At 35.1% G+C, this 23,641-nt stretch overlaps 1 protein-coding gene across 2 annotated transcripts in view; it reads right to left on the bottom strand.

Annotated features, from left to right (window-relative positions):
- The window catches only part of ADAM10 (ADAM metallopeptidase domain 10), a 157,973-nt gene that overhangs the window by 14,151 nt on the left and 120,181 nt on the right, over positions 1-23,641 (bottom strand). For both annotated transcript variants that reach the window (XM_053889028.1, XM_019441965.2), the window contains exons 9-14: positions 14,977-15,140; positions 8,748-8,931; positions 3,860-4,010; positions 2,860-3,043; positions 2,037-2,145; positions 1,022-1,242 (exon numbers count right to left, since the gene is read on the bottom strand). In XM_053889028.1, coding sequence (XP_053745003.1) covers positions 1,022-1,242; positions 2,037-2,145; positions 2,860-3,043; positions 3,860-4,010; positions 8,748-8,931; positions 14,977-15,140 — 1,013 coding nt within the window. The remainder of the gene's footprint in view (positions 1-1,021; positions 1,243-2,036; positions 2,146-2,859; positions 3,044-3,859; positions 4,011-8,747; positions 8,932-14,976; positions 15,141-23,641) is intronic.

Genomic DNA, 23,641 nt, shown 5'->3' with positions numbered 1-23,641 from the left:
GCTGCATGCACACAAAAAATGTAAGAAAACAATTTGGGAATGGGGGAAGGGAGAAGAGGCTGAGTTCTAAGTCAATTTCCAAACCAAACTCCTTCAATTCAGATATATATATATATGTATATGTATATATATATATATATATATATATACACACACACACATACACATGTTTATATATATACATGTTTATATATATACATGTTTATATATATACATGTTTATATATATATATAAATATATACTATAGTAGAAAATACACAAGTGATATATGAGTCAAAATTTACTGATATTTTAATGTAATCACTTAGAAATGTGAATATTCAAGTGACTTTAGACAGTCATTCTCAGCAGTCTTTTAAGAAAATTTCAGGTAATTCAACATCTGTACAGCTTGGAGAAATGTGGGCTTAAAAATAATAAAGTTCAGTGGATTTATGCTAGATGAACATCTATATTCATTAACAAATCTGCAAAAGGCTCGGTATCACATCTTAACTGTTCAACATTTCTGATCACTGACAAGATAAAGACCAAGAAATTATACTGAAACAGCAAAAAAAACCTTCAGAAAATCACCAATTTCCCTTTCATTTCTCCCATTCCATAAAGTAGAAGCCAAAGCTGGCTATCCGTCATTCTGAGACAAGGGAGAAATATAAAAAGCAAGCAAGGCTTTCCAAAACAACTTGAGAAAAAAATCCCATGAAAATGCTCTAATAATACAGACCAAAGGGAGAAGTAACCCATTCAGGAGAAGAACCAGGGAGCAGAGTAAAATAGAAGGACTCTCATCATCTACCAATTAATCTACAAACAGTATACATGTAGAGATTCTAATCACTTTAAAAGAAAATAATACATGGGGATATTTGAACTTTAAAAATCATTCTTTGGATAAAGTGATTCTGGTATAAACAGGAGAGAAGTGATTTTCTCAAAACATTGGTGACCTCTGGCCAAGTAAAATGATGATAAAACCATTTTAAGATAAGGTTTCTTTACAAATAAAAACTATACTTACCACAATCCATTCAGCAATGTTTTCATAGAGCTCTGGACTAAAAATTGCTTTTTTAAGCCTAGCTAGAGGGCCATCAGCATCTACTAATCTGCATCGCATGAAAACATCACAGTAGCCTCTAAAATCATTGCAGGGGGATCCAGGTTGCAAGGTGATGGTTCGACCAAGGAAGTGCTTGCTCCACTGCAGAGACCCTGTACTGGCACAAGTTGATGGATCCACTGGAAAAGAAGTGCCAAATATAAGTTGAAGGTCAGATTTCCTACCAGGCTAGCTGGGGAGAGAGGGAGGAAAGGAAAAAACTGCCTAAAATCATTACCATGACATGTTATATAGACTTTCATTAGTTAGGCTAGATAACATCACAGGTAATTCGCCTTAAGTATACAACATAGGGGTGCGCGGGTGGCTCAGTCGGCTGAGCGTCCGACTTTGGCTCAGGTTATGATGTCACAGTTCGTGAGTTCGAGTCCAGCATCGGGCTCTCTGCTGTCAGCAAAGGGCCCACTTCTGATCCTCTGTTCGCCTCCCTCTTTGCCCCTTCCCCACTGGTTCTCTTTCTAGCTCAAAATAAATAAACTTTAAAAAATACATACATAAACAAATAGCCAGCAACTCTTGACTTAGTACGTACCATGGCTTTAAAACCCTCTAACAGTTTTTATACTAATTATTGCCCTAAAGCTGGAAGGTTTTTGTCTAGCCTATCGTTTTTAAAACACTGTAGGGACGATAATACTAGAAATACAATGCTGCGCTACACTTGAAAATTTCCACGGAGGATTGGTTTAGGTGGAAATTATCTGTCCAAACTGGATATCAAACTTTAATCCTTAAAATTTAGGAGAAAAATGGGGTGCCTGGCTGGCTCAGTCAGTAGAGCAAATGACCCTTGATTTTGGGGTCGTGAATTTGAGCCCCACACTGGGGGTAGCGTTTACTTAAAAAAATTTTTTTTTTAGGAAACAATTAGGTTTTGAAACAGATTTTATATTCTTGCATTTTAAAAGCTTACTCTTCTTCATGCAGCAGACATGGCATAATTCCTTATCATCTTTGCCATCAGAACTGGCACAGGTACACTCCTCCAAGCCATACTTCTCACAGATAGAACCTGCACATTGCTGAAAGAAAAATAGAAGACAAATTATTTAATCCCTATACAGTCAAGCCTATAATTCATAGTAATAGACAAATATACACGTCCAATGCTAATATAATTAAATAGAAATAAGAGTGGGGGGGGGCAAGCATAGATTAGCATCAGAAACGGATCACATAAACACATCTGAAAAACAGGTAAGTGCAAAAAATACAGGAAATCTTTCAAAGAAATGGCAACTTAAAAAAATCTAAACAAAACAAAAACAGAGAAGAGATTAGATGAGCATCAATTTTACATTGATTATTGCTCCTTTGTAAAAAGAGAAAAATGAAATTTTCCTCATGTACAGGAAAGTGATTATTTAGCCAAGAAAGCTTTAAACACTTCACAGAGAAAATGACCAGAAGAGTTCTTTTATATGGGCTGTTAAAAACTAATTTATAAAGCTCAAAAGCAGTACAAAGTCATGTGCCTAGTCATACAACTACTTTTCTCTAGAGACCATCAAACATATGCAGTGGAAAGACGAAAGGTAAGTCAGTAACTAATTGAATGCCACCAGGCACTTATGCCACATGATACATTCATGGCTTTATGGGGAAACAGACAGGGCTCTTATTGAAACAGGGACTGGGATTAATGGCTGTAACTCTGCAGCTTTAAATAACAAACAATTATTCTGAAAAAGGAGGTTTTATAAAACTAAATAAAAGCTTATAAATCAAATGCTTACCCCATTAATGCACACTTGTGTATGCCTATTACAGTCCGTAAAGTTTGGTTTAGGATCAGAGGCTGGGCACAGAGCTGTGATGCCATTACATATTCCTTCTTTTGCACAGTCTGAATCATCCCGACACTTCTCAGTTTTTGATTTGAATGCACACTGTGCTGTACAACAGGGACCTTGACTTGGGCTAGAATTAACATTGAAGTGTTTAAAGAAAATGACTAGGATATTTCCTATATACATAGATATGGTCCTAATTTTTAAATCGTCAATCTCATCTTTTAAAGGTTAAGTAGGTTACTGGTATAAAACTTCAAATTTTGGACTAAGAGGCTGCTAAATTTCAACATTTATAAGTGTAAATAAAAAAATGACTGTCTTATTTTTACAATCAATGCATACTATATTCAACAGTCTTACTCTACTTGTCTCTAGTGAAATGCTACAATAGGAAATGGATTTAATATTAGGTGAGTTATCAGTGTTTTTCATAGCACATCATACATTGGTCAATTCATCAATTTTTCTCACATTTATATGCTAAAATCAAACTAGGTACACAGACCAACCATTTAAAAAGTCTTGCACAAACAACATTCTATAGCTTATATCTATCACTACCAAAGCAAGTTTGACAAGTAAAATAATCATATGACACTAATGACAAGAATCTATGAAATGCTCATTTTCCTAAATATTTAAAGTTAAGATTCTAAACATACAGATGACAGTCACATTTTTAAGTTAGGAACTAAACAGTGTGTATTCTACTGAGCATCCCTGCATGTCTTTAACACCCACCACACAAGTTACAATTACAAGCAGCTCCATCTGCTAACCACAGCGCACTTACCAATTCTACTCTGGAAAAATAAATAAAACGAAAGCAAATAAAGACAAAGTTTCAAAACCATATGCATCTCTTAATGTCAGTTTTAAATCAGTCCTAAGTGCCTTCAGATGACTGACAGGAGCACGAGCACTACCAGAACCGGCAAGGTACCTGCACTGCTTCCCAGGCTTCAGCTTGCATTTCTTCCCCTCTGGCTGGTTTGCATCATAGCAGCACTCGTCCTTACACTGGTCACTGTAGCCACAGTCACATTCTTCACCTTGCTCTACCATCCCGTTTCCACAAATAGGCTGGCCAGATTCTGAAGACAACAAATAAAACAAAGTAAGCACTGTATGCACATGTTAATTTGATTTAAAATCCACAGGGGCGCCTGGGTGGCTCAGTCGGTTAAGCGTCCGACTTCAGCTCAGGTCATGATCTCTCGGTCCGTGAGTTCGAGCCCCACGTCGGGCTCTGGGCTGATGGCTCAGAGCCTGGAGCCTGCTTCCGATTCTCTGTCTCCCTCTCTCTCTGCCCCTGCCCCATTCATGCTCTGTCTCTCTCTGTCTCAAAAATAAATAAAAACATTAAAAAAAATTCAAAAATTAAAATAAAAAAAATAAAATCCACAAACTCTTCAGAGCCTCATTACAAAGGCAGAAGGGATACTTGATGAATACAAAAAGTAGAAAAAGCCAGGAATCTAGAAATTAGGAGATGTAAATTCAATTCTCACAGTGGCTCAGTCACTAACTAGCAATGTAGCCTTGGGCAAGTCACTTCCTTTTTGTGGGACCTCAGTTTCTAACAGTAAAACGATTTGACATTATGGTCCCCCTGGTCCCCTCAAAGGTTCCTTCTGGGAATGGTAATATTCTATTTAGGCCATGCCACATTCAACTTTACTAAACAAAGACTGCACTATTTACATATTGTGTAATTCACACACAAATATGAATTAAGTTAGTGCTTTATCACCCAGAAAAAATTAAACCTTTTGTATTAACAAAAAATTTCAAACACACATTAGAAGTAGTAAAGGAATAAATACAATGAACTCCCATGTACCACTTAGCTTAAACAACTATCAACAAAATGCTATAAACAATTCCACCTAACATATTTATTTGTTCTTGTAAATACTCCAGGATGAATCTAAGAGGCATTTTTTGTTTTTGTTTTTTAATCTAACCATAATAGCATCATCACATCTAACAAAATTAACAATATGCTTAATAACATCTAATAGCCAATCCATGTTCAATTTCCTCAACTGTCTTTTTACAATTGGTTTATTTAAACCAAGTTCCACACAAGGCTCCTCAACCCCATACCTACTTTTGGTGGATGGTTGATATGTGTCATACGTTTTTTTAATATATAACAGACTCCCTCTGTTTTTTTTATTTTTACACTATTTACTTGTTAAAGAAATTGGATCATTTTGTCTAATGGAATTTCCCACATTGTGTTTGGCTGACTGTATCCTAGCCAACAAATATTTTTTTTAAGCGTATGTTAATTTTGCTCCTCAGCTAGACCCAAGCTCCTTTAGGGAAGAACCACATATTATTTATATCTTTTGTATTCCCACAGAGCCTAGCCATAATGGATCAAATCTTGGCTCATTAAAGTTAGACAGTCTGGTCTAAACATGGTGAATAATTTTAGAAAAAATTTTAGGGTCTTTTAAAGTTCTTTAATTTCGTCAATGGGGCTTAAAATCGAAAGAGGAATGTTGCTATTTTAAGTTCATAAAATCACAGAACTTTAGCATCTGTAGGGAAATGATAAAAATCAAATGTCTTCACTTTACTGAAAAGAAAACTAAGTTTCAGAGAGCCTGTGACTTGCTGTAACCACACGCTCCAGTATGGGCAAATAGCAGACCAGACCGAGGATTCTGAGATCTTAAATTTGATGCTCTGCTCTTTCTGCTACATCAAATCAATGTGGGAAACAGTTGTAGCACAACTGTTGTAGTTGTAGGCTTCAAATTGAGAACTGAGTAAATAGAAGGGAACACATCTTAAACACAAGGCATATCTGAATCCAAACTATTCTAGAAAGACTAGCTTTGTATTTGGAAAGTGCATTCTTATCCTTAACCACATCAAATATTAAAGGAAATCTTAGAGCTAACTGAAGTTCTATCCGTCTCTTTCATTTTATACCACCTCTTTTGTTCTCTAAAACTAGAAGCATGCACATGGACATATATACCAAGTAAATAAAAATGATTTTTCTAAGGTCTAGTAATAATCATTTCAGAATTCATGTGACATGTAATTCAGGAAAAAAGGAAAAATGATCAAGTTAGAAAACCTCGGATGCAATATTTACTACACATTGGTTTTTACCTCACACAGAAATATTACCTCAAATAAGCTATAACACATAGGGGGGCAAATTTAATTTAATTTAAATGCAAAAATTATAATATATACTTATCTCGTTACAATTTAAGAAATTTTCCTACCATAAGACTTATAAAACAATATCTCATTTTTAAAAGACCACTTCAATCAGAAAGTTTATGGTGAAAACCCGGTTTACAAATGAACAATCTCTGCAGCACTTCTACATTAAGAAGTTTTAGAGAAACTACCAGTGATAACAACAATGGTAACATGAGTGTAATTTTAATATGCCCTTTTAAAACAAATAGAAGGCCTTAAAAGAAAAAGCCAATCAAAATAAGTAACAATTGAAATTTGGACCTGACCAAAATTTTATTTTTCTTGGAATGATTCTGGGAAGAGGATAAAATGACAAGCTACAGAATGGGAAAAAATATTTGCAGGTCAATATCTGACAAAGGACTAGTATCTAGGCTGTGTAAAGAAGTCTTAAAACTCGACGCCTAGGTGGCTGAGCTGGTTAAGCTTCTGACTTCAGTTCAGGTCATGATCTCATGGCTTGTGAGTTTGAGCTGTCAGCACAGAGCCCGCTTCAGGTCCTCTGTCTCCCTCTCTCTCGCCCATTCCCCACTGGTGTTCTCTCTCTCTCTCTCTCTCTCTCTCTCTCTCTCTCACACACACACACAATAAACAAACAAACAAACACACCTAAAAAAAAAAAAAAACTCTTAAAACTCAACAGAAAAAAAACCCAATGAGAAATGGCCACGAAACATGGACATTTCACCAAAGAAGATATACAGATGGCAAATAAAGACATGAAAAGATGATCAACATTTTTACTCACCAGAAAAATACAAATACAAAAACCACAACACAATATCACTGTACTATCAGAATGGATAAAATAAAAACAGTAAAAATGCCAAAAGCTGGCAAAGATACAGAGAGATCAGATCACTTATACATTGCTGATAGGAACCTAAACTAATACGTCCACGCTGGAAAACACTTTGAGAGTTCTGCATAAATAAGAGCAAACAATTACTATTTGATCCATTAACTGGATTTGGGGGCATTTATCCCAGAGAAATTAAACCTTTAAGTTCACATAAAAAACCTGCACATAAATGTTTATAGCTGCTTTCTGCATAATAGCCAGAAACTGAAGACAGCCCTGACAGCCTTTAACAGGTGAGTGGTTTAGACAAACTGTGGAGCATCCATACCATTGAACACTACTCAGCAATGAAGACAAACTCCTGATACAGATAACAATTTGAATGCATCTTCAGGGAATTATGCTGAGTGAGAAAAAGCCAATCTCAAAAGGTTTACATATTATGTGATTCTATTTATATAACATTTTTGCAGTGACAAAATTTTAGAAATGGAGAATAGTGAGGGAATTAGCAGGACGGAGGGAGGTGTGTCTGCCCTCAGGTAACTTACATCTTGTCAAACAGGACAGGAACCCAAACACACGTAATACAAGGTAGTATATTTAGAATACATTAAATGCCACAAGAGAAGCATAGCAGGTGAATGGACACACAAAATGTGGTATATCCACGTAACGGAATATTATTCAGCCATAAAAAGAATGGCATTCTGATACATGCTACAACTTGAATGAATGCTAAGTGACATAAGCCAGATATGGAAGGTCAAATATTGTCTGATCCCACCTACATGAGGTACCTAGAAAAGGCAAATTCAGAGACAGAAAATAGATTAGAAGTTACCAAGAGTTAGGGAGAGAGGGAAGCAGGAATTACTGCTTAGTGATTGCACAATTTCTATTTGGAGGGATGAAAAAGTTTGGAAATGAATAGTGATGATGGTAGCACATCACTGTGAATGTACTTAATGCCACTGAATTATAACTTAAAATTAGTTTAGATACACATTTTGTGTATTTTTTATTTCTATTTATTTTATTTGTATCATACATGTTTTATACCTTTTTTTCTTTACCATTAGAAAACAAGAATTTCATGGCAGCTTTATTCATATTGTCCAAACCTGAAGAGCCCAGGTGTTCATCAATAGAAGAGTGGATGAGTGAAGTGTGATATATTCATACAATGCAATACTAAGCAATAAAATAGAACAAAACACTAATGATGAATCTCAAAATATGCTGAATGAAAGCAGCATAAGGCTTTTCTTCCCCCAAAAGGATAAAAACCATATGATTCCACTTATATGAAGTAAAACTAGCAAAATTTCTCTATAGTTAAATAAATCAGAATAATGGTTGCCTATGAGAGTGTCCTGGGGGGAAGAAAATGACCGGGAAGGGAAATGAAAGAACTTTCCGGAGTGACAGAAATATTCTCTATTTTGATAGGTGCTTAGGTTACATAAGTAAATACATTTGTCAAAGCTCATTAAATGGTGGACTTATGGTACAACATTTCACTTATGTTAATTAAAAAGAAAAAAAAAAAAGAACCACAAAGAATACTGAACTTTAGTCAATTATACAGGCTGAAGTATTTGGGAGTGAAGTACACTTATGTCTACAATCCACTTTACAACAAAAAACATGGACGGAGGGGATGGATAAGTTAATAAACAGTGACAGAGTAAATACAGCAGAGTTGTAATAGTTATTAAATGCAGATGGTAGGTGCATGGGTGTTTCAAATTTTCTGAATGTTTGAAAATATATGTTGGGAAAATATACATACCAACAAAACAGTTGTTTCTCTTCTTCTCAAGAACTTGGCTTATATTTCTAATACTACAGAGTGAGAATTTATTGTTGTTAAGTTTGTCCCCGGATGTTGCTCTTGCATACATGATGTAATTGCCATTTTCTTTTTGTCCTAAATTCTTAGATTCTCCTGGAGTGCACTCTGTTCCAGAATCATGCTGCCAAACAGAATATAGAGTTACATAAACAGGAAGTAAAATAAGGTTTTCGGGTCATCTGACTGAATGTAATTTTCTCACCAGAAGAACAATGGAAGCTTGTGGACTCTCCTGTAAAAAAAGATCCTACAATTGTTTTAGACTGTGAGAAGGAAAACACTTTGCTCTTTTAGGGGTCCTGTCTTAGAAGGGAAGGAAAAATGAGTGCAGGTCTAGCCACAACAATTTATAGCTCTGTAAATAGGGAGTAGAATGGAGGACAAACCATGATAAAGTCTATCAAAAATAAGCTCACCATGCACCACTATGTTTATTGCAGCATTATCTACAATAGCCAAATTATGGAAGCAACCCAAATGTCCACTGACAGATGAATGGATAAAGATGTTGTACATATATACAACGGAATATTATTTAGCAATAAAAAATGAAATCTTGCCATTTGCAACAACATGGATGAAGCTGGAGAGTATAATGCTAAGTGAAGTAAGTCAGTCAGAGAAAGACAAATACCGTATGAATTCACTCATGTGGAATTTAAGAAACAAAAGAAATGAACAAAGAGAGGAGGGAAAGAGAGAGAAAGTGAGAGACAAACCAAGAAACAGACTCTTAACTACAGAGAACAAACTGATAGTTACCAGAGGGGAGGTGGGCAGGGGGGTGTGGATGGAATAGGTGAAGGGGATTAAGAGTACACTTATCACAATGAACACTGAGTAGTGTATGGAAGTGCTGAATCACTGTATTGTCCACCTGAAACTAATATAACAGTGTATGTTAACTCCACTGGAATTAAAATGAAAAACAATAAAAATGAAAAAAAAAATAAGCTTGCCTACTTTCAAAACTAGTAACAGGAATATAAACTTAAAATGACTATTCTTTAACATATATGACATTCTTTACTATGACTAGTTCAGAGAAGACAGAGATGGGGAAAAACAGGAAACAAAAGAGAATGGCATGAGGCTAAGTACATACAAGATAGACATCTAAGAGAGTTGACTTATTAACTAAGTACATAAAAAAAGATAAGCAAATGCTATTTTTAAATGAAAATTAACAAAAGCTAAGAGGTAAAACTAAAACACTGTTTTCAGAATCAAACAGGACACATACATGTATATGTACACAAAATATTTATGGTGTTGGCAAATATTACTGAAGTATCAGATACATACAGAAAAGTGCAAAGTACCAACTATAGTTCCATGAGTTTTCTCAAAGTAAATATTCTTACGTGACCATCACTGAGATTAACTAACAGAATACTACCAGATCACAGAAGCTTCCCCCTCCTTCCTTCCTCCCCTAGAGGGTATACATTAAAAAAAAAAAACAACAAACAAACAAACCAGGGCACCTGGGGGGCTCAGTTGGCTAAGCATCGGACTTCAGCTCAGGGCATGATCTCACAGTTCATGAGTTCGAGCCCCGCATTCGGGCTCTGTGCTGACAGCTCAGAGCCTGGAGCCTGCTTTGGATTCTGTGTCTCCCTCTCTCTCTCCCCCTCCCCTACTCCTGTTCTGTCAGTCTGTCTGTCTCAAAACTAAACAAACACTAAAAAACAAACAAACCTCACAATGCTCCTCAAACAACAATGCAGAACTTGTCAGAAAGGGTGAACATATTTGGGTCCTAGAGTAAAGTTCTTCTATTTAATTAAATTGTCATTTGAATACAATTCTACCCTCCAGAAAGAAAGAATGCCCAAGGGCATTCTGTTTCTTCTTGGAGCCCATCTAAATTACTTTCATTTTCTACTCCCTAATCTGAAGCAACTATTTTTTTTAAGATTTACTATTATTATTATTATTATTATTATTATTATTATTATTATTATTTTATGTAAGTCATCTCTACACCCAGGATGGGACTTGAACTTACGATCCCAATATCGTGTTACATGCTCTTCCAACTGAGCCAGCCAGGCAACCCTTGAAGCAACTTAAAAAGCAACTTAAAAATAAGACCACTACTATCACATTTATTCTTTATGATACCTCCTGCTGTTCTCCTGAACCTACATTCAGCATTTAACAATTCTTTACTGTTCTCCAATATTAGCTTGCTTTATATTTTCATTCTATAGAATTCAATTTGGTTTATGATAATATAGGACACTGGAATTATTCTCAGCATTAGAATTTTAGAAAAAGAAAATAAATCCCAATACTGTATAACTCTTGATATTATCACAAAATATTTTATACATTTCAATTCAATAAATATTAGCATGTGTCCAGTATTCTAGGAGGAACTAAAACAGAATATAAAAATACAAGGATGAGTTAATTAAGCACTATCCCTAGCCCTTGAAGGCCTTACAATCTACTTTAAAGAGATAGCATATTTTGATATCCCTGCCTAGTCTCTTTGTCCCATAAATCCATTACAGGTTAATGAAGGGTGCCTGGCTGGCTCAGTTGGTAGAGTGTATGACTTTTTTTTTTTTTATAAATTTTTTTTTTTATTATTTATTTATTATTGAGAGACAGAGACAGACAAAGCATGAGCAGGGGAGGGGCCGAGAGACAGGGAGACACAGAATCCGAAGCAGGCTCCAGGCTGTGAACTGTCAGCACAGAGCCCAATGCGGGGCTGGAACTCACAAACCACAAGATCATGACCTGAGCCGAAGTCGGACACTTAGCCAACTGAGCCACCCAGGCGCCCCTAGAGTGTGTGACTCTTAATCTTGGGGTCGTGAATTCAAGCCCCACATTGGGCACAGAGCTTGCTTGCTTATTTACTTGCTTATATACATACATACAAACAAACAGGTATCACTAATCAAGTATTACTTAACTAGCCCAAAGGACATTGTAATCGATCATTCCTAATGGCAATGGAAAGAGTAACAGGTTATAAACGAGACTACCAGCTATTTGTATTTGTCATCCTCACAACAGGGGACAAACAAACACACCAATAAGCAAAATATACAACAGAATATACAGGCTATCTTGACCGTACCCCAAAAACTGCTGAGAGTTCAAACAGTTTTACAAAGAAACTCTAATCTTAGTTTGACAAGAAAACGGGAAAACTTTTCTCTGACTATAAAAACAATACATACTCTTTTAGAAAATTTAGAAAATATAGATTAAAATTTTCAATCATAATCAACCAACCATAATAACTACTATTAACAGTTCGGTTCACAGTATTTCTGACCTGACTTGTACCTAGTCATACCATATTTTAATGCAAAATTTGAACTATACCATTTGTACAGTTACATACATGGTTTCTTTCAGCTTAACAGTATAAGGCAAGCACTGATTTTTAAATGATTGCAGAGCATTCCAGGATACTTTCCTATTGTGGGGTCATTTAGGCTGCTTAAAATTTTTTGCTACTAAAAATGAAACTGCAGTGGGTACTTTTTATTTTTTAATGTACATAAATCTTTGACAGATTCTGCATTTTTCTTTTAGTTGGATTCCCAGTGGTAGTTTCTGATCAAACATTTTAAGGGTCTTGATATCTACTGACAAGTAACTGAAAAAGGGGCTATATCAATTTATATTACATAATAACATGGATTAAGATTTCAGTAGGCAGAGATGGGAAGGAACTGGATTTCTGGCAGAAGGAAAATTTTCAAGGACTATAAATTACTTATTTTGACACGAGAAGGCAGTTAACACTGGAAATATACTTAAACCCAAATGATGGAAAGCCCTAAATGCTAAGATTAGGAAACTGTATCAGCAATATTAGCAGGTACAGGACATAAGGTTGTAAACACAGGTGACATGATCAAAACAATCAGAACTATAACCTAGACAAAGATTACTTTGGTAAGAGTAAACACATAACTTGCATACTGAGAGACAGAAACTAGTGTCATTATGATTATAACTTCCCAAGACAAAGCTTTTAAGATGGTTAACAACAGGTGTGCAGTAAAGATTTGAGATAAGATAAATAAATAAAAGAGACAGTGTGAACCACTCAGAGAGAAAGTAGCACTGACAAAGTACAGATGTACAACAGGAGAGATAAAGACAGATTTCAGATAAAGATGTCAAAGGGGATCGGCTCAGGAATTTATGGTTCTGGCTGCTCTATTAAAGCACTTATAAATATTTACCCCACATAGGAATGGGGTGTGATTCAGCATGGTAGAGTCATTAAAAGTAATCTCGTATGAGGAAAAGATAGCAGACTATGCAAAGAATGTGAACCAATTTATCCATTAAACAAAAAGCATTAAGTAATATGAAATTAATATACTAAAAAAAGAAAATCTCTGGCAGCTGGGTAGAGAACAGATTACACAGGAAATGAAGAGAACAGATTATAGATTCCCTACTTCACATGTGGTCTGCAGACCAGGGGCAGCTACAGCATCACCTGGGAGTGTCTTAAAAATTCAGAAACTTGCCTCCCCCAGTGGAAATGGAATCTGTATTTTAAGATCCCTGGTAATTTGTATGCACATTAAAAATTGGGAGGCCCTACACTAAAGGGCAGAGGAGTAGCTAAAGAATACCACAACTCCCCTAGTAAGGGCTGGAATCAAAGGGACTGGGAGAGAAAAGAGAATATTTACTTGCCCTTGAAAAAGCAAACTAACCATAAACAATAGTCAGATTACATAAAGAGAAACCACATTGGGTTTTGAACCTCTATAACGCTTTCAATATATATTGAAAAAAATATATATCGAACTCAAGAACAGAACAAACGAAAGAACAGATCATAGAAGCAGTCAAGAAGTAGAGAGATTGAACACATTTTAAACAGTTTATCCAAGAGCATTGATAATAATCTATCAATTTCTAATACAGACTTAGAAGAATAAAGGCTTGCAACTTAATGAGATGGGACTTCCAGTTTACAAACTGGGAGAAAATTAGAGAAGTGCATTTGAGGATGTGAAGCTCCAAGTATTTACTGTTTTTCTAAACTCATGAAAACTTCCATTTTTTTAAGTGATATGGTGCAAGTAAAATGAATTCATGTATAGCTGTCAAATGAAATTTTCTCAAATTTGTTATTTAATAAGCCTATCAAAATCACAAAGAGATTATCTTTCAGTATTTTGTATTTGTGTGTGCATTAAGCTTTAGGTCCCCTGAAAATCAATATAATTAACTGAGGACTAAATGATACCAAAGGATTGTTAATTCTGTCAGGTATCATAACCACATCATGGTTATGTAAGAAAATGTTTATTTCTTTAGAAATGTATACTGAAATATGTAAGGATGAATAAATTTGCTTCTAATACCTTACAAAAAGAAAGAAATACAGAAAGGACATGTGGCAAAATCTTGATACCTGTTGCATCTGAATCAGAGACTGGCAGCCCATAGCCCATTTCTATATGGCGTAAGCTAAGAATGGTTTCCTGTGTTTGAAGAATTGTAAAAATAACAGAAAAACAGGTATTGCCTCCAAAACCTAGAATGTTTACTAGCAGTCTCTTTACAGAAAAAGTGCAATGCCTGCTCTGGACGACGGGCATGTAAGAATTTATTGTACCATCTTTCTCTACTTTTCTGTATGTTACAATTTTTCATACTGAAAAATTTTTAAATACTGCATTCCACTCCACACTCAAGATAAATCTACTAAACCACAGTAACGTTTTAACAGAAAGCAAGCAAAAAAATTAAAAAAAAAAAAAAACCACTCCAAGTTTGCAACATTCAAAATGTACTTTAAACAATGAAAAGTGATCCTCACTGAACAGATATTTGAATGAATCACATACCAGGCACTGTTCTAGGATCAGCAGACAGAGAAGTGAATGAAACAGACAAAATTCCTTGCCTTCATAGAATCCTGCATTGTTATGCTTACTCTTCTTATTTGACTCACAAATATTCTACCTTCCTCCCTTTCCGTATTGTCAAGGACATTATTGTGTGTTCCAATATATAAAAACTAACATCAGTCAACTATACTTCAACTAAAAAAATCCCTAAACATTCACATGTACTTGTTTTCAATGCAAACAAACAAATCATTCAACATAAAAGCTAGGTTAGTAACTTTCTGAAAATCAAATAATTAGACAATACTTACTGGAGATCCAAAGTTATGTCCAACTTCATGAGCAAAAGTAATGTGAGAGACTTTGGGAGGTACATGAGACCCATAGTTCTGAACAGTAATAATTCCAGTGTTTAAGGACTTCTTCTTACCATCTGAATACAGCTTACTTTTTTCACATATTCCTCCAGAGCTTCCTAATTCAGAACAGAAGATGGCTAAATTAGCATCTATTTACCCCTCAAAATAACTTTCTAATATATGCTATATTAAATTAAAACATTCTACATATCCCACTTATATCAAGTACTCAGAAGCTTTTTTAGTCCAAGATTAGGAAGTCATTTCAAGTAAGTTTTAGTGGTACACATAAAGAAAGTGCCAGGATGTAGAACAAGGCCCTTAATAAAATGTTCTTCATAATCGAAGTATTCCCCAATTTTTGCTCCCATCAATTTAGCAAAACAAGTATTTAAGTTTCTGTTAAATCTGAATATATCTGTATTTATGCTGCCAAAGCCTATATACCTTTTCATGTTAAAAAATTACATTTAATTTAAATGAAAGTTGAACAAAATATGCTCAAGTAGATTCTGAGAAAGTCACTTCTACAAATAATAGCAGTGATGCATAGGAGTATGTAATTCACTATCCTGAGAGGCAATACACAATATATTTTTTAAAAGAGAAAATAATTAGTGGTTGCCAGGGGCTGGTGGGCAAGTGAAGAGAAGGACAGGGAGAGATTTGTAAAAGGGTACAAATTTCCAGTTATAGAATGAGTAAGGTCAGAGCACCTGGGTGGCTCAGTTGGTCAGGCATCTGACTCTTGGTTTCGACTCAGGTCATGATCTCACGATTTGTGAAATCAAGCCCCACATAGGGCTCTGTACTGATAGCATGGAGTCTACTCTCTCCCTCTCTCTCTGCCCCTCCGCAGCTTGCACACACTCTCTTTCTCAAAATAAATAAACTTTTTAAAAAAAATTAAAAATAAAAAAATAGAAGGAATAAGGTCTAAGTAGCTAATGTATATATAACATGATGTGTATAGTTGATAACACTATATTGCACAAATGAAATCTGCAAAGAGCATAGAACTTAAATATTCTCAACGAAAATAAACAAATAAATATGTGAGGTGATGGATGTGTTACTCAAGGGGAGGAAATCCTCTCACAATGTATATGAATATCAAATCATCATATTGTACACTTTAAATATCTATTTTATTTGTCAATTACACCTCAATAAAGCAGAGGAAAAAAGAAAAGAATTATGTCCAGTAGGTAATAAAAAAAGGGGGTGGGTGAAGGAAGGAAGGAAGGAAGGAAGGAAGGAAGGAAGGAAGGAAGAAGGAATGGATGGATAGAGGGTGGGATGGAAGGGGAATAAAGCAAATGTGGAAAAAACCTGACTGATTAATATATCAGGAGTTCACTGTACTATTTCTGCAACTTTTTAGCAGGTTTGAAATTTTCTTCAAAATAAGTTCAAAAAATTGAATTATCATTTTCCAATGTGTCTCAAGAATACTTTCAAATTTTAAAAGAAAAGCCGTATCACTGGGGCGCCTGGATGGCTCAGTCTGTTGAGTGTCTGACTTCGGCTCAGGTCATGATCTTGACGGTTTGTGAGTTCGAGCCCTGAGTCAGGCTCTGCACTAATACAGCTTGCTTGGGATTTTCTCTCTCTCTCTCTCTCTCTCTCTCTCTCTCTCTGTCTGCCCCTCCCCTCCCCTGCTTGGGTGTATACACATTCATGAGCCCTCTCTATCAAAATAAATCAATAAACTTAAAAAAATAAAAAGAAAAAAAGTGAAGCCATATTGCTACTTTATTATACATATTAAATCATTTTGTAGTTCACCTCTGCAATAATAGGAACTTTAAAGCTTAATATCAAAACGAAAGTACTTGCACATCTAAAAGCAGTTAACATAAGAAATTAGAAAAACAACAACAGGAAAATCAGAAACTGGCTGACCAACCCATCTTTATGTATATTATACTGACAAGAACATAGTTCTTTTTAAAATTCTGTTAAAGACTTTTAGTGAGAATTCACATGTAAAAGGTTTCTCTCTTTGTTTTTTATTTAAATACAATCAAATGTTAGGATATTCTGATAACTGATCAAATTATTTCAAATTAGCTTTCTATACACAAAGTTACAACCAAGTAAATAAACCATTAAAAAAATCTAATATTTATAATCCTTAATAAAGCATATAATAGATGGCAATTCAAAATAGATTTGCAAGAATGTCATGACACTACAATTGCTGCCCTGTTCCTTTTAACATTAGAAAATATATGGCAACAAAATATAAATCTGAATTACTGTTATGATAGGAGTTAAGAAGTTAGGAAATAACATGCTTCACAGAAATGTAAACTGAAAGACTGGGCCTATGCAGATTTTAACCACCAAAAATTAGAGAACCTTTATGATATTCAAAACTTACTACCTCTTCTACAAAGAAATCTTAACAAAGAAAGCAGCAAATAATTTAATAATATGTAATATATTTTCTTATGCTACTTCTACTTTTGAGATGAGTCCTAAGGACTGTATCACTATTTCCAGACTAGAAAAGATATGAATAGCACTCTGTATGTAGTAATTATCATCTACATATTATAGTTTTAAACAAATAGTAAATTAAAATCCTGCCTTAGTGAAGATTTGTCATATGGAAATTGGTCCAATGCAGTATTGTCAAACTTGAATTAAGCATAGAAGACTTCACACTGTAAATCTTTATCAGTTAAAAAAAGAAGAAATAAATAGCAAGGATTAAAAACTCTGATAATATATTTTTCTGTATGTTTAAGGTCTACCTCATTTAAGGGATGATCATACATAAATTCAAATGTACTTTTCTGAAATACAGTAATTCACACCTTGTTTAACATCTTAAAAACTACTTTCGGTTTTAATAACTATCACTTACAGAAAAGTTTGGTATTTGTTACAAACTATTAACATGTTAACTCAATTAACAGAAAAAAATAAAACATTAAATTTAATTTTATAGGCTATGGTTTAATTTTTTTTGGCAATAGTGCACTGACTTTTTTTAAATTTTAATTCCAATACAGTTAACATACAGTGTTATATTAGTTTAGGTGTTGATTTAACAATTCCATGTAACACCCAGTGCTCAGTTATGGTTTAATTTTGTAAAAAATACCGCAACTGGGGCGCCTGGGTGGCTCAGTCGGTTAAGCGTCTGACTTCGGCTCAGGTCATGATCTTGCGGTCCGTGAGTTCGAGCCCCGCGTCGGGCTCTGTGCTGACGCCTTAGAGCCTGGAGCCTGTTTCAGATTCTGTGTCTCCCTCTCTCTCTGACCCTCCCCCGTTCATGCTCTGTCTCTCTCTGTCTCAAAAATAAATAAACATTAAAAAAAAAAATTTAAAATACTGCAACTAGTTCTGATGTGCCAGAAACTCAATTAGTGATATCATACATATCTACAGTGAAACTATATAGCTCTAGTTCAGTAACTGCTTGATATCATACATTTAAAATTTTACTACATGTAGTCATCACTGCAAAACACAAATTGTAAATAGTAATGAGAAGGGTAAGATTTTTTAAATTTGAGTTAAAAGCTATTAAAACAGACCTCCCCCCCCCGCCTCCAAATTAGAAAAACCACAAGGGTAATATAATACCCTGACAGAGTCCACAAACACAGTTTTGATGTGAACAGGCCTAAACACCTAAAACTTAACAGCAGCATGCTGACCATGCAGTATCAATCTGAGCAGTAATTTTGAACCAGACAGTAGTCCTACTCCCAGAAAGGTTATCAGGAAATGTCCTGGGACATTTCTTCACCTTTCATGTCTGGGGAGCAGTACTCACACATAATAGGTAGGGACCCCAGATGTTAAACATCCTGCACGGAACAATCCAGACCTGCACAAAATGCCAATATATTTAGTGTCCTGTTGTAATATTCAAATGATGCAATTCTCCTAGCCCTATAATTAGACTTTTAAACAACATGTTAAGAATTTGACAGTTTGTGGGTTATCTTGTGAACACCATTTTGAGCTTTGTATGCCCTTAAATCCTAATATGTAAAATCAAACTAAAATTTCTTAACTAAGAAAAACAGAAGAGACCAATGCTACCAAATGAAATGTCTCATAAAATGTTTTTCACAAATGAGTTAGAGGAATACTAAATGGTTCAGGATTAATTATGGAGACGAATTCCAGAGCTTGCCTTATTCGGTGTCCTGCCCAAAGTGAGACTATGTTCATTAGGATAACATTAAGAAGGACAATATATGAACAAAATATACCTTAATAAATTAAAAAAAAAAAAAGGTCCCTATCAAAAGCCATGTTGGAAGGGTGCCACAAATGAAATAAAACAAAAATTTTATCTAATATAGTCATTTACTCAGTCAAGGAATCAATGTTTCAGTCTCGAAATTAAATAAGAGGCTACCTGCTTAACACAGATGAGTGCTCATACAAAGAAAAGTTTAAAGAAATCTTTCTAGATTCATATCTAAGACTGACTTTGTCTGGAAGACCAGACTCCCTTTTTTGGCTCTCTTCTAATCTGTGTATAAATTTTTATTATCTCACAAACCATGAAATCATGAACTGAGGCAAAGTCAGATGCTTAACCGACTGAGCCACCCAAAGGCGCCCCTAACCTGTATATAATTTTATTTTTTCAACGTTTTTTTTTTTTTTTTTTTTTAATTTTTGGGACAGAGAGAGACAGAGCATGAACGGGGGAGGGGCAGAGAGAGAGGGAGACACAGAATCGGAAACAGGCTCCAGGCTCTGAGCCATCAGCCCAGAGCCTGACGCGGGGCTCGAACTCACGGACCGCGAGATCGTGACCTGGCTGAAGTCGGACGCTTAACCGACTGCGCCACCTAGGCGCCCCAATATATATATAATTTTAAATGGGAGCCTCCAAGCCAGCCCAGTTCACTAGTTGTTTCCACTTATTATGGAGTTGGGCAGGAAGTGCTGTTTTCCTCATTAAAGAAACCCAAGGCAGTACCCAACTACAGTGTGATATTAAATAAGAATAAAAAGTAGTATAAGAAGACTTAAAGAAACCTACCATTCAAATGTTTCAGCCTTCATTTTTCCCCAGTTTAACAAAGTCAGCAGAGACTACAGCTAATAATTAAAGTAATATTCCGTGAAAATTAATATCACAACAAAATCTTTCCCACCACCATTTAAGTAGTAAAATATCTACATAATTAAATAAAAGCTAAATAATACAACAAAATCAAAATTAGGCCAAATAAAAATGAAAAGATTAAGAAAGAGTAACTGATCATAAGCTGAGCAGATCAGCTATGAAATGGCATTTTTAAAATATCAGATAACGGTGGGGGGGCGGGGGCCTGGGTGGCTCAGTCAGTTAGGCATCCGACTCTTGATTTCGGCTCAGGTCGTGATCTCGTGATTGGTGAGATCAAGCCCCACGTTGGACTCTGCTCAGACAATGCTGAGCCTGCTTGGGATTCTCTCTCTCCCAATCTCTCTGTCCCTCCCACACGCACGATTTCTCTGTCTCAAAATACATAAACATTAAAAAAAAAAAAAACACAACAGGAAGCATTACTAAGATCTATAGGCAGAAACATGAAGTCCCAAAGAGCATGAACATGAGAGAAGAAATTACAATGAAAAATAAACATGCTGAAGCAAAATGATTTACCTGAATTTACAGAGAACAGACAAGAACCCAGTCTCCTAGCTCCCAAACCAGTGCTCTTCCTATTATGCCATGACAATTACCCAAAATGATATCTAAATATTATAGAGTAGTACTCTTTTATAACTCCTTTTTCTTAAAAAAATGGATTCCAACAATACAAAACCTCCATTAAAATGCAGGAAAACATTTCAACTTCTTATCAGAAGTGTCTTACAGAAAGCTAAGATATTAAAGTATATAATACTTAGCACAGTAACTACTAAATGCACTGAACCTGGAAACAAAAGGTCCAGATTCTAGGCTCTGTGTGATACTGGGTTGGTCATAAAGTCTCTGAATCCTTTCCTCATCTGCAGAATGGAGGCAATAACACCTATACCTCAGAAGGGTACTGAAATAATCAATAAAGACAAATATATTTTTCCTTATAAAAAATACAATGTAAGTCAAATATAAGACTCAGTTCAGATAGTGAAAGGGCAAAGGGAAGTGAAGAAAAAAACTGTCAATGTCTAGTATAGGGCAGGCACCCTATACTAGAAAAAGTTGGATCAAGGGAACAAAGATCCCTTCTCTTGCCCACTCTGGCCTCCATTCTGTCCCTGTCTAGCCCCTTCCCAACAGCTCTTAGAATAAGGCTTCTAAGAACTGGAGTTGGGAATTTAACACAGAATAAAGGCAGCAGATGTAGAACCTATGACAAAAAAATAAGTTATGTGTCCCACCATTTAAAATCCAGAACTCTACCCACTGCCACTTCAGTAAAATGAGCGGCATGATACTTGGTGGTCCAAATAAAAAAAATAACTAGATATAAAAATTAACTGTCCCCCAAATCCATCACCCCAGTTTAATCATGAGAAAAACATCAAAGAGACTGGAAGAGAGGGGCATCCTACAAGATACCTACCTGACCAGTACTCCTCAAAATTGATAAGGCCATCAAAAACAAAAAAAGTCCAAGAAACTAAAACAGCCAAGAAAAGACTAAAGAGACATAACAACTAAATGTAATGTGGTATCTTGGATGAGATCCTGGAACAAAAAAGAGATCTTAGGTAAAAACTAAAAAAATGTGAATCAACTATGGACTTCAGTTAACAATAATGAAGCAATATATTTGTTAACTATAACAAATACACCATACTAATGTAAGCTGTTAATAATATGAGGGAAAGAGGGTGTACAGGAACTCTCTATGCCATTTGCTCAATTTTTCTGTGAATCTTAAACTGTCCTAAAAATATAGCTTATTTTTGCATTTATAGACATGAAGCTATCTAAAGATTAAAAAAAAAAAAAAAAGACCAAGCTCCTTCAGGAGCATTACATTCTTAAAGAGCACAAGTCTGGAGGTGAAAATGTAAAATGACAGCAAGTTTCTGGTTTGTAATCATCCAATCATTTTCCCAGGAGCCATTCTGTAAACAAGTTTCTTTAGAGACAAAAATGAATATGGTAGTTCTGAGTGCATCAGAATCTGGAAGGCTTGTTCAAACAAAGATTGTTGGACTCCACACCTAGTGGAATCAGTAGACCTGGGTGGGGCCTATGAATTTACATTTCTAACAAGTTTCCAGGTGATGCTGATGCTGCTAGTCCAAGGAACAGACTTTGAGAATCACTATATTAATGGTAATTTACAACAAAAAATCAAAAGCATCCTTGAATTTTAACAGTACTTACTAATGAACAAGTAGAAGAAATTATAAACTTTGTGATAAAATCATCCAACTTATTAAAGGAGGGGAAAAGAAATTTCAAAATATAAAAGTTATAAAACATGTGAAATTATCAAAGAAAAGAATGAGTTTGTAAAATCTGCTGACAATGCAAGTAACACAAAAGCAGGACAGATCAACGTAAGAGACAAATATAAATCTCCAAAAATACTGTACTATGATATATACAATCCATGACATAAACTTGCACCTTAAGGACATTATGAAAATGTGGAAGAAAAACAAAAGAAGTTTTGAAAATTGTAAAAAGAATATTCATTGCTGGCTCAAAAAAAAGAGCAGAAAGTATAAAAGCTAAAATATAGTACCACTTAAGATTTAAAATACACATTACAAATCAAACAATAAACTAATAGGAATACAAAATAAACTAGGAACAGAAAAGCTGGCCTTATCCTACATAAAGCAGAAGGTGATTCTTATAAAAAGATAGAAATGATACATCAGAAGAAAGAGACATTACTGTATACAGCTCAAAAGCTGACAGACTGTTGATCAAACTCTTTCTGACCAAATCTATATTCAAAGAGTATGTGATTGTTTCTACTCAACCTTTCAATTAATAAATCTGTATTTCTCTAAACGAGGCTTCTGAACTTAATGTAAATCACAGACTGTTCCACCTCCACTGCAATGGGTAGAGGATCCTATCCCAGATTTCTTAGCAACAGCAGTGTTCACGGCTAAGGCAGAGACCCCAGTAGAACATGGGCCCAGGTGCCGAGGTCAGTGGACTGTGGGTACTGACACCTGCTGCTTACATCTCTTTTCAGGGAACACTTTACTTTTGTTAAAATAAAGGCTATAAATAAAATAATAATAAGAGCAGTCTTTCTTTTCTTTTTACCTACTGCTCTTGACCAGGGTTTCTCCACTCTCTATCTCATTCCAGAACAGAAGCAAGAACATAGTTTTCCCCTTGTAATTCTAAGGCCCTCTTTCCAAGAAAAATAAAAATCTTTAATTAATAATATTAACTTCTATGAAAAAAATTAATATTTCATTTTTGTTTTCAGGAATGAGTACTTCTTTTTCTCACAAAATTATTTATTTCAGCCACTCAATGTACCAAATGTCAGGATACCCCCTTGTTAGTACTCATGACAAAATAAAAAGTTGTTTCATCTATTTTTCTACTTACATCATGCTTGCCTAACTCAAGTTGAATAAATTAAGATAATGTACAGGCATCAGGTTCTCCTATACTTTTATAAAATTCAAGTTGCCCTGAAAACTGCTTTTT

Source organism: Panthera pardus, unplaced genomic scaffold (assembly GCF_024362965.1).
Source record: "Panthera pardus isolate Hobbes unplaced genomic scaffold, ASM2436296v1 HiC_scaffold_24, whole genome shotgun sequence".
Classification (NCBI taxonomy): Eukaryota; Metazoa; Chordata; class Mammalia; order Carnivora; family Felidae; genus Panthera; species Panthera pardus.
Note: the sequence above shows the minus strand (reverse complement) of the source record. Positions and strands in the feature narration are given on the sequence as shown.